The sequence below is a fragment of the Chinchilla lanigera genome, unplaced genomic scaffold, assembly GCF_000276665.1.
Source record: "Chinchilla lanigera isolate Chin_1 unplaced genomic scaffold, ChiLan1.0 scaffold00003, whole genome shotgun sequence".
Taxonomy (NCBI): Eukaryota; Metazoa; Chordata; class Mammalia; order Rodentia; family Chinchillidae; genus Chinchilla; species Chinchilla lanigera.
In genome coordinates, this window is record NW_004955404.1 from 14,700,808 (window position 1) to 14,712,857 (window position 12,050).

Here is a 12,050-nt window from a genome sequence, read left to right on the forward strand (position 1 = left end):
CCCGGAAGCGGCTGTCCCCGGGCTCCAGCCGAGCGGACCGGCGCGGCGGCCCGAGCTCCAGCATCCCCGGCGCGCCTCCCTCCCGGACTGCGCGCCCCGGCCGCTCGGCAAGATGCTCCCTGTGCACCAGCAGGCGAAGCCCAACCCGCTGCAGGACGCCAACCTCTGCTCGCGCGTGTTCTTCTGGTGAGCGCACGCCCGTGTGCCGGCGCCGCGTGCCAGGGGCGAGGGCGCGTTCTAGGCGCCGCCGGCTTCCTACGGCCCGCGAGCCCCGGGAAGGGACAGGGCACCGGGCGGCGGGGGGCGGGCGCCCAGGCCGAGGGGGAGGACGAGCTGCCGGGAGGAGGAACCCTGCCGGGCTGAGAACCGCCTGCATCCCACGCGGGCGCCCACCGCGCAGGGGTTTTTGTTTCATTTTAAGAAAGCAGCTCGGAGCCGCTGCCTTCATCTGATCGCAACCAAAGCGTAACGCGGGCGTCCTGAGCCAGTGCCCCCGCCCGTAGTGTCCCCACCCCTCTTGATGTTCTTCACCCAACATCTCCTGCCAGCTCTACGGGCTTCCGCTGTGCGTGCGCTCGCGCGTGTCAAATATCCCTTTATTATTTTTAATGTATGAGTGAGGACACTTATTGAGAGAGATCTGCTTCCACGTTGTGCGTTTGATTGAGACTCGGATAGCCACTAGGAGTGCGTCTTTGCCCAGCCTTAGCCGCGTTGGGTGGAATTTTCCTTTCCACCTTGAGTGATTACAGGGGAGGGGGTCTTACGGAGATCTCTAAGCTTGTCGGAGGAAACAGGTGAAAAAGCCTTATCTAAGTGACTCCTGATGGCCTGGCCTGGCCTGGCGGCGCGCGCCTGTTGACCAGCGCTGGTGAGGCCGAGGAGAGAGGATCGCCTTGAGTTCGAGGCCAGCCCAGGCTACAAAGTGAGTTCAAGGCCAGCCTGTTTTAACTGTGGTGTATTCAGGACCTGTTCTTGGCGATTCCTTGGTCCCTCTCCTAGAGAGTGAGGGGTGGTTAACGTGCAAAATAACTAACAGTAAGTAAACCGTCTCCGTAGCTTTAGGTAAGGCACAGAACTCTTGATGCACTTTGTGTTTGTGGGTTTTCAAAGTGAAGGGGCAGGGGAAGTGTAGGTGTAGGGTGACCCATGCCTGTAGTTTCAGTATTGGGGAGGCTGAGGCAGGAAGATCAGAGGAGTTAGAGATCAGCTTGAGGTACAAAGCAAGACCCTGCCTCCAGAACAAAACAAAAAAAGTAAATTCAGGGAAATGGGAAAGTGTGCTAACTTCTCATTGATGACTTGGGTCTATTTGATAGCTGGAGGGGAAGGAACTATTGTCACTTATTTTACACTTGAGGACACTCAGGCTGAGATACTGTGTTTTGTGTTGCCTAGGGACATAGAGCCAGTAAGTGTCAGAACAGGTTCTGCCCCTGGCTTGCCTGGCTCCGGAGTGAGCTTGTGTTCTGAGCTGCTCTGTTGAGCTGCTTCCCACTGGGGAGATTGTTCTGAAAGCAGGGAGCAGGCTGGCATTTCCCAAGGGACAGTCTGAAAACCCTGCTGCTGGGGATGGTGCTGGGGAAACATCTTTTGCTGTGCTCCGGGAAAGTCTTCTCCCCACAGGGCTGCATCAGCCTTAGCATCGCCGGGGAACTTGATAGAGATGCAGAATCTTGGGCACCTGCTCCACACCTGTTCAGTGCAGTGGAGACTCCGGGGCGTGCGTGCCGGACCTGGTGTGTCTCCACAGTGCTCCAGATAAGGCTGATGTGCGGGTTAGGCTGTCTCATGGCTTTAAGCCACTTTTCCTGTTGGTGTTGCTGATCCAGTGCTGTACTTTTAAAAGAGGGGCGTGACTATGTGAAGTCAGATGTCTGCAGTGATGGCCATCCTGTATTTACTTACTTTCTTGTCTTACTAGGGCTTGAACCTCAGGGCCTTATAGGGAGCTGCACCCTCAGATGTTTTTAGAGTTTTATTTTGAGACAGGGTCTCACTGTGGATAAATTGCCCAGGCTGGCCTTGAACTTGTGGCCATCCTGCCTCAGCCTGTGTGGAGCAGCTGGAATTATAGGCCTGCGCCACGGTGCCTGACTCAGTTCATAGAATTTTAAAGCTGGAGGCCCCTTAGTGATTTCCTTGTGCATCTCTCTTCCTTTAAGTGAGAATGCTACAATAAGCCCAGCCAGGAAGTAGCCCCTGGATAGGAGGTCCACCTTGTAAAGAAAAGCTGAATTTTCACCTTCTTTTTGGTTGATTACTTTTCATCTCAGATTTCATTGGATTTGGGCCATATACTATGGCTGCTGATGTTTGTGGATTTTTAAAGAACAGTATTTTGTTTTGTATTTCTGCGAGAAGTTTTAAACCATAGGAACAGAGGAGAGGACAGTTTATTTCCTTAGCCAGGTCTACCTCCTGCTGGTGCTTTAGTTGTTTCTTCATCTTCCCTTGAACTTTTTTTTTTGAGACAGGGTCTTGCTTTGTGGTTCAGACTGGTCTTGAACTCACTATGCAGCCCAGGCTGGAACTGTCAGTGATTCTCCTGCCTCAGCCTCTTGAGTGCTGGGACTACAGCTGTGCGGCACCACGCCCAGCCTCCCAAACTTCTTTATGCACATATTTGCATGTACCCCATACACACATGCTTTTTACACAACTGTAAACGGTTTCGAATCTCGGTTCTTTAATTTTTGATGGGTAACTCTCATGGCATTACATCTTCGACTGTTGTTGAACACCGTTTATTTCTGACGGTTACATCATGCATATTCATGCCTGTTTCTTTTCGTGCAGCTTTTGTTTGTTTGCATTTGGTGCTGGGGACTGAACCAGGGACATGATAAACAAGTTCTCTGAGGGTGAGATCCACCCCAAGCCCATTCAGGTCTTTCTTAAACCCCAGGATCATCTAAATCTCCATATGCATTTTCTCTTAGCTATTTTCTTGTTTCATTTCTAGCAGTACAGTGGAGAATTTCTTTTCATATTTGTTCTAAAAGAGCCCCCATTTTTTCCAAAGTAGCACATTTTCCCCATTACTGTTTATTCAGTAATTCTCCCGTTACTGGAAACAAGGGGTGTAGCTTGTGAACTGTGTCCAGCCAGGAACAAGATTGTCCAAGTCCTGGAGACTCTCAGGGACTGTCCCTCTCCCTTGCTGTACCTTGGTAATGTCCGGCTGCCTGCTGCCCTGCAAAGGCCTGGGTCCGAGGGGGTCTGCGGAGAACAGCAGAAGGCTAGCAGTGAAGGAGCCCTGCCAGATGTGGGTTGGGGATCTTGGGGCCGGAAGTGGGTCGAAGGTCCTGGGGCCGGAAGTGGGCCACAGAGAGTGGCTGAACCCTGCTGCCTTGTGGCTGGCTGTGGCTGCGTTGGTGAAATGCCATCTTGCAAAGCCTGTGCTGTTGTCGAAACTGCCCCTGGTGACGGGAGACTGCCTGGGGACTTGTTTCAGAGAAAGCTGATGACATAAGGGTAGAAACGCAGACGGCTTAGAGCAATTGGCTGTGGGAGGCCTTTACTCAGTGCATAGAAATCTTGAAATTGTGTGGCTTTGGTACCATTTTGGGGACATCTCTTAAGAATCTGCTGTTACTCTTCGTTAACGGAGATCCAAATGTTGTAGATGAAAGCTGGGCTGACTTTCCAGGTGTGTTGGTTCATTAAGGGTCAGCTGGCGTGGGACAGCCCCGCTGGCTGAGTCGGCAGCGTTCCGGGGAACCATGGAAAGGCGCCGCAGCTCTCCTCCGGCTGGGCTCGGCCTTCCCCAAGGATGCTCCCGTTTTCTTGGGAGGAGCTCTGGTCCTTGGCTTAGCAGTGTCATCTACTGGCCCTGGGGCACAGACACTTTGGCGGGGAGCTTTGGTCTTCGCCTTTGCCTTGGGCAGCGTTTCCTGGTTCTCTGCATGGATTCTTCTGATTCCAGCGTGGACCTTTCAGCCTGTGGCACGGACTCTCAGGCTTCGGTGCCGGCCCTCGGACTTTCTGGCGCAGATCCTCAGTCTTCCATCGCAGGTTCCTCGGCCTCCTGGTGTGGACTTGCACGCGACATTGCAGTGGGATCTGGGCCTTCAGCTGGATTCTCTGGGTCTTACACTCTTCCGTACTGACTCTACTAAGCATTGACCAATTCACCAGGGCTCTGTCTGCTTTGAGGTGGCTCCTTGCTCCTCCTCCTTTTTGTAGGACTGAGGATAGAACTCGGGGCCTTTGCACTGAGCTTTGAACATCCTCAGCCTTTTTTATTTTGTATTTTGAGACAGGGCCTTGCTAAGTTGCTAAATTGCCCAGGCAGGAATTGAGTTTGAAGTCTTCCTGCCTCAGCTTCCCAGAGTGCTAGGATTAGTGGTGTGTGCCACAACATCCACCTTAGTTCCTTTCCCTTACACATTTGGTGTGGTGACTTTTGGCAATTTTATTCAATAACTGCTGCCCCAAGCAAGGTGTTGAACACCCCAAAAGTGTATTAAAATTCACTGCTGATTTTCTACAGTGAAATAAACATTATAACACCTCTTTTTGTTTTTTCTTTGTCCTTTTTTGAGACAGGGTCTTCCTCTGCAGTTCAGGCTGGCCTGGAGCTTACTTTGTAGCCCAGGCTGGTCTCAAACTCTCAATGATCCTCCTGCCTCAGCCTCCCGAGTGCTGGGATTACACGGGTGGGCCACCATGCCCGGTTTATAACACCTCTTATAAGTTTATCTCCTGTACTTATTTTTTTCCTTCATCCCTGTAGTCCTGCATCTGGTCCACATGAGAGGTAGCCTAGTGTCCATTCTGATGTGTTAGGTGGACAATTTGCTGCACCCCCTGCAGCCCTGGGTCTGCTCACCCCGCTTTGTCCTGGGCCGAGACTGGTCCGCTGATGCAGGGTGTGGAGCTTGGGCACCACGGACATTGTGAACTTTCCCCACAAGTCTCGCATGGAACTTTTCCACGGCTCAAGGAGCCCGGTTGCCCTCTGCGAGGTGCTGCCACATTTCCTCCTGCAGGCGGTTCCGTGACAGTTTCTGTGTGCAAGGATGGTACGAAGGTGGCTGCCAGGAGCGCAGTGGGCAGAGCCGGGCTTTGGCATTGGACACAGCGGGTGCCGTCCCTGCAAACTGCGTGTGGTCGAGTCCCTCCGGGACGATGTTTCTTGTGCTTCAGTCCTTTCAGAGATGAGGACTGGGAGAGGCTGTGGAAATGATGGCAAGGGGGTGCCTCAGGACAGGATTCCAATATCAGAGACTTTCGTCATTAGCATTTGTTTACTTATTTATGGGAGAGAATACCAGGAGGTTTGTAGGAGAAAAGGTAAACTTCTGCCCCCAGAGGTAGGAAGATGCATTTTAGATCCACCTAAGGTTAATCATTTAAGATAGCTTTAAATACACATGTGCGGGCAGACGGGGGTGGGGGTGGGGTGGGGTGGTGTATGAGAATAGATGGATAACTAGAAACGGAACTTAGCATAGGAGTGAGGGTTAGCATGGTATTTTTTGTAAATTTTTTTTTTTTTTGTCTTTTTGAGACAGGGTCTTGCTGTGCAGTTCAGGCCAGCTGTGAGCTCACTTTGTAGCCCAAGCTGGTCTCGAACTCGCAACAATCCTCCTGCCTCAGCCTCCCAAGTGCTGGGATTACAGGCCTGCACCATCACGCCCAACTGCTTTTGTAATGTTGAAAGTCCTATTTACTTATGTGTATTAGCATTTGATATGTTATTAAAATGCACATGGAGGACCCTTCTACCTCATCTCCCAGGTGTTCTGATCCTTGTTAAGTCTGGGTGGGTCTTGGGAATCTGCGTTAAATGTTTTGGGGGGCCTGGTGCTGGAGAGGGAAGCCAGGGCCTCACACATGCTAGGCAAGTGCTGTATCCCTGAGCCACCCTGCATTTTAGCTATTGCTTCTACTAACATCCTCACACTGAGACTCGTGATTAGATGGATCCATTGAGCTAGTCATATTGATCATCACTAATACCTGTCGAATGGGTCCTGTAGACTTGGAACTTTGTTCAGTTTTGCGTGTAATCCTTGGACAATCTATGAAGCAGGCATCGTACTTTCCAGATGAGGATTTGAAAGGTTCAAAGGGGGCTGGGCAACTTGTCAAGAAGCAGGAGGTGGTGGCAGTGTCACAGCTAGGATGCTACCTGGATCATCAGAGTGATGTTGGTTCACTGAATAAGTGAATTTATATGCTGACTGTCCAGCAGGCCTTTCAGGGTTACGTTCCTGAGTGACTATGCTGTTTACATGTGCATGCGCTGGAAGCTAGGTTTCTTTTCTCCCTTCATGACATTGCATTGCCTTTTGGGTTGTTGGCACTGTTATCCGTGAACTTCTTAAGGGACAAGCCTGTGAGTCATCCTTACCTGTTCACTCTCATCTGACATCAAATCCTATAGATAGCACTTTAGAAATGCCTTTGGGAGGGAGGTAGGGTGTAGCTCAGGGGTAGAGTGCTAGGCTAGTATTCGTGAATCACTGGATTTGATTTCCAGTGATGCATGCACACAGTGCTCCCTGGGAATCAATCAATCAATCATCATTCATTCATTCATTCATTCATTCAGTGAATGCTTCCCAAATGCTGGTGTTTGGATCCTCAGGGAGTGCGGAAAAGATACCTGCCTTCTTGGAGCTTGTGTTCTCCCTGCTTGTCTCTGACCTCAACTCACTCTCTTCTCTCAGTGGAAGGAAGATTTCCTTAAAACACACGTGGGTGGTCCTCCTACTTGAAAACCTCTCTTACTGTGATATTCAAGTTTATGTGTCTGATTTATTTCACTTAACTTGATCTGGAGGTGCATCTATTTTCCCACAAATGACTCGCAAGTTTGTTCTTCTTTATAGCACACTGGTACTCCATGGTATACAAATACCACTTTTTTTCAATCCATTCACCACCTGATGGGTGTAGGGACTGTTTCCAAGAGGCAGCTGTTGTAAATTGTGCTTCTATAAACATGGTGTACCCATATCACTGTGCTGTGATGCTTTTAGCTTTCTGAAAGATACCTAGTAGGGGCATAACTAGGTCAAATGGAACCTCTAGTTTTAGTTTTTTGAGGATTCTCCATACTGATGGTGGTTGTACCAATCTGCGCTCCCACCAGCAGTGGAGAAGGGTTCCTTTTTCCCCATAGCCTTGCCAGCATTTGTTATTGGTTAATTTATTGATGATAACCATTGTTTCTGGAGTGAGATACAATCTCAGTGTTGTTTTAATTTGCATTTCTCAAATGAACAATGATGTTAAGCATTTTTTTTTTGTACAGTTATTTGCGACTTGTACTTTATGTGAAAAGTGTGTATTCATCTTAGATGCCCATTTTTGGATTGGGTCTTGAAATTTGAATGGTCTGATTTTTTTGATTTCTTTATACAATCTAGATGTTAGAAGTGTGTCTGAGGAGTAACTGATAAATTTTTTTTCCCATTCATAGGTAGTTTCTTTTGTTGTGCAAAAAACATTTTAATTTGATGAGATTCCAGTTGTTGATTCTTTGTAATATTTCCTGTTAGATCAGGGTTTTGTTCATAAAGTCTTTGCCTATACCTATGTCTTCAAAAGTTTTACCCAGTCTGTCTTCTAGCAGATTGTTTCGGTTTTAATATTTAGATCTTCAGTTCATTGCAATTTTAGTTTAGTGCACGGTGAGAGATACGGGTCTAGGTTCAGTTTCAGCACATGGGAAGCCAGTTTTCCCAGCACCATTTATGAAAGAGGTTGTCTTCCAGTGCAGGTGTTTGATGCCTTTGTCAAAGGTAAGGTACCTGAGTGTGTTTGCTGTTGTTTCTGCATCTTTTTTTCTATTCCATTGATCCTTGGGTCTGTCCCAAACCTCCCTGTACCATGTTGTTTTTTATTAGAGTAGCTTTATAGTGTAACTTCAGATCAGGGATTGTGATGTGCTCTGCCTTATCCTTGTTGCTTTTGCTATTCTAGGTCTCTTCTGGTTCCATATTAGTGTTAGGATTGCTTTCTCTAGTTCTGTGAAATATGTTGCTAGTATTTTGATTGGGATTCCATAAATCTGTACAATAGTTTTGGGAGTATGGCCTTTATTTATTTATTTTTGTAGTAGGTATTATAAAGGTATTATGTAACTCCTTCTACAAGTGACTTGCCAACAGATGTTATTACCAGGTTCTGGGCTGCCTGCCTCTCCCTCTGCGGTTAGTCCAGGTTCTTCTCATCTCAAACAAAGAATGAGCAAAATGAGCAAAATGAGCAAAATGAGCAAAACGCATTGGCCAAGTTTATTCAAGAAAGTGAAAGTGAAGAGTGAGGGAGAAACAAGCTTGGGTTGAGTAAGGGAAGAAAAAGCAGAAGCAATAAACGGACACCTGGAGAAGGCAGTGTGGGCTACCGTGAAGAAGGTCACGATAGCAGCCTTTTTCACTCTGTTAGTTTTTGCCTGTCCAAGCACGGGCTGTCTTTCCATTTTCAGGAATCTGCTTCCATCTCCTTTTTGAGAGTGCTGTAGTTCTCAGTGTAGAGATCTTTCCACTTCCTTTGTTAGATTGATTCATTGGCATTTTTTTCTTGATACTGTTGTGAAAGGTGTTGTTTCCTTGATTTCTCTCTCAATGAGTTTGTGTACAGGAATGCTATTGATTTTTCAGTGTTTACTTTGCATCCGGACGGATTTTTAGGTTAGGGTTGCTCATTTGGTAAAGTCTATGCAAATATTACCAAATCCAAAACACTCTGATACCTGAAAACTTCTAGTCCCAAGCATTTTGGACAAGGGCTACTCAACTTGTACTAGTTTAAAGAGATCTTTTAGCCCATACTAAGAATAGGAACCCCTTCCAGGAATTGGACAATAGGAAAATCTCTTGCTTGACTTTTATGACCTCAGAGTAAAATGCAAAATTATGATGTATTTTCTTTCTGGTAGTTCCTGCCCATTTTTACCTCTTTTTTCTGGTCTGCACATACAGCAAGTTGACCACCTTCCATCATATGCTGCTGGTGTTTGGGGAGCTGTCACGGTGCCATTAAATCTTGTTTCGTACAAAAATGTCTCCAGTTCCATGAAAACCCTAATGGTAGGGTTTTACATTCTCACCCATCTGGGTGAACTGAATACTCTTTAATGTATCACTGTCTTAATTTAATTGAATTTAATTTATTGATTGTTGATTTGAGACAGGGTCTTACTTTGTAGTGCAGGCCAGCCTTGACCTCACTAAGTATCCCAGGCTGCCCTCCAACTTGCAGCAATCCTCCTGCCTCACCCCCTGGAATGCTGGGGATTACAGGCATGTGCCACTATGCCCAGATCACTGTCTTTGTTTTACTTTTTTTTTTTTTTTACACTGGATTGCTTATTTTATGCTAAAATGAGATGTAGTATTCTACTTGTGATCTGAGCAGAGGATAGTGTTTTAATTAATTTCTACAGTGATCTTTGTGTGTGTGTGTATGTGTGTCTGTGTGTGTTTTGGGTGCCAAGGATCAAACCCAGGGTCTCATGTGCTAGACAAATGGTCTTCCACCAAGCACATCCCCAGCCATACAGACCTTTTCAAGTGCTCATTGTGTTTGAGCTAATGTTCTAACCAAAGGTTGGCAAACTACACCTGCAGTCAAATGCAACCAGCGCCCTCTTTTTGCAAATTGTGTTTCACTGGAACACATCCATGCTCATTCATTTACAGGAACTCTTATCTTCTCTATTCACTGCTCTGCCCCACATGGCTAGCGCAGGTGCCCGCAGACATTTTCCAGACAGGGCGTAGTCAGTGGTGGTGAACCTAGGCCACATGTGCCACAGCAGGCTGTTTGTATCGCTGAAAGCTCTAAAAGGTTCGCCATCGGTGGATGAGGGTTAATGTTTTAGGCTTGCTGGCCGTGCAGTGTCAAATGTGTTGTCAGAGCCTGTGACCTTACTTGAGCGTAGAGCTGACGGAGGGGTCTTTCATGCTCAAGACACAGTAGTGTGTGAAAGGAAGAGGGTCAGGGGTTTCTCCGAGGATTTGGTCTGAGCTATGGGCAAGATGGTGAAGCCTGCGGAGGAACAGGTTGGAGGGGCAAGGAATTTATTTTTACCATGTTAAATTTGGCGTGTTTGCTGGACATTCTGCTGAGTAGGAAATCAGTCATGAGGGGCTCTGGCGGGAGAGAGCTGGAGAGAAAATCCGGACATCATCAGCAATACGTGCAGTTGTGATATCATTACCTACTTATATATTGCACCCCTCCTTGTACATGCTAAGCACAGCCAGTCCTTAAGTTCTTTCCAGTTAATACACAACTCTTTCTCAGCCTTTGTTATGATTGAATCACCAGTGCAGCCACATGAATACCAGTGCCTGGTTCTTTCGAATCATAATTTCTGGGGGTGATACCTGGCATCAGTATTTTTAAGTGGTTCCCTTGGAGTTTCTGATGGACATTAAAGCTGAAGGCCAGGCAGCTACCAGCTTTTGAAGAATCACAAGCAGAGATCACAAGCATTTCTGGGTGTATTCCATTTTCCTGGCCAACGGGTATTCTCGATAACTTGCATGAGAACCGAGGCTGGGGTGGGACGCACTCGTCCCATGGGCGCTCAGTGGTGGCAGTGGGGGAGTGGCCTTACTGGGTTCCAGGGATCCTGGAGATAGAGTCCTTTGGTCATTATAGCCACCCCTAGGGAGGGCAGCTGTGTCCTCGTGTTATAGGCGAAGGAAACTGAGGCTGGAAAAGCCACATTGAGGTCATCTAGGGAGACACAGTAGAGCTGGCAACTTGGTCAGGTACAGTGGAATCTTGAGTATGAGTTCAGCCTCTGTGTTGCTGTAGTATTTGTTTCTTCACCCTGGGTCAGAGATTGATTGAGCTTGTGAGGGTAATAGAGTGGAAATTCCACACTTGTGAGTGTGAAAGTGCTCACCTAATAAGTTGCTTTTGCTTGCTGATCTTCGTTGGTGGACTGTAATGGTCAGGATGTGATTGAGATGATGTATGTGATAAGCCCGGTTGGCCCCTTCTGTTAAGGTCACCTCTTAATGAGATCCTTCTGCCAGCCAGACTGTGTGCCTTTGCTCTCAAGATGGTACACAAGGCGTCCTACTTTAAATAGTGAAGGAGGGGTTATCAGTTGTTCATCATGGTAGGCTGGGTCTAGAGGGTCCTCAGTATTGCAGAACCCAAATGAGGCATTTGTGTCAGTTCGGGGCGTTCAGCAACCTACTTTGTTCATAGGTGAAGCTGATGCATTCTTAATAGATACCACTTTGCAGTAGTGTATGTAGGTGCCTAGTATATTTGCTGGGATTGTTGCAAAGTTGTTCTGATCATGTCTTTTTTTATTTGCCTTAAGTGACTCTTATTATTATTCACTTATGAGTTTTGCTCACAAGGCATTATTCACTTGTGAGTTTTGCTTTAAACTCAGTGTCTCGCTCTTTGGGATCAGAAACCAGTGTCTTCTATCTACATTCTAATCTCAGTTCCTAGGTCAGTGTCTAGATTATGACTTTAGTCTTACTCTGGTCTGTTTGAATTTGGAATCGCTGTACTTTACATAGGAACAAGTGAGACGCAAGATATGATAAGAGTCTCAGACGTGAGGCAGAAGACCTGGGGGGCTAGTTCATGACCTTGCACTTAGCAGCTGTGTGACCTTGGACATGATAGGTGACTGCTCTGGGATTTGGCATCTCCCACAGGTTGGTAAAATGAGACTTTCTCATGGCATATTCCAAGATTATATTATATTATATTTATTTATGTATTTATGTATTTATTTATTTATTTTTGAGACAGGCTCTCGCTGTGCATTTCAGGCTGACCTTGAACTCACTATGTAATCCAGGCTGGCCTTGAACTGACAGCAATCCTCCTGCCTCTGCCTCTGGAATGCTGGGATTCCAGTGTATATCATCACACCCGGTCCAAGATTATATTTTAAAGATAATAAAGTAAAAAAGTTCTACACTAACTTTTTTCCCTACCTCTAGTTGAGCAGGGAAATAATATGGAAGTAGTGCAGTGTATAATACCTGTCTCCCATGAATAGGTACCTATCCTGTTTGTAACTGCCCCCTAGCAAGGAAAATGTATTT

At 47.0% G+C, this 12,050-nt stretch overlaps 1 protein-coding gene across 2 annotated transcripts in view; it reads left to right on the forward strand.

The window, feature by feature from the left end:
• Abcc4 (ATP-binding cassette, sub-family C (CFTR/MRP), member 4) overlaps positions 1-12,050 on the forward strand; it is a gene marked incomplete at its 5' end in the record, with an annotated part of 227,137 nt that continues 215,087 nt past the window's right edge. For both annotated transcript variants that reach the window (XM_005374108.2, XM_005374109.2), the window contains 1 exon segment: positions 1-186. In XM_005374108.2, the coding sequence (XP_005374165.1) occupies positions 113-186 (74 nt within the window).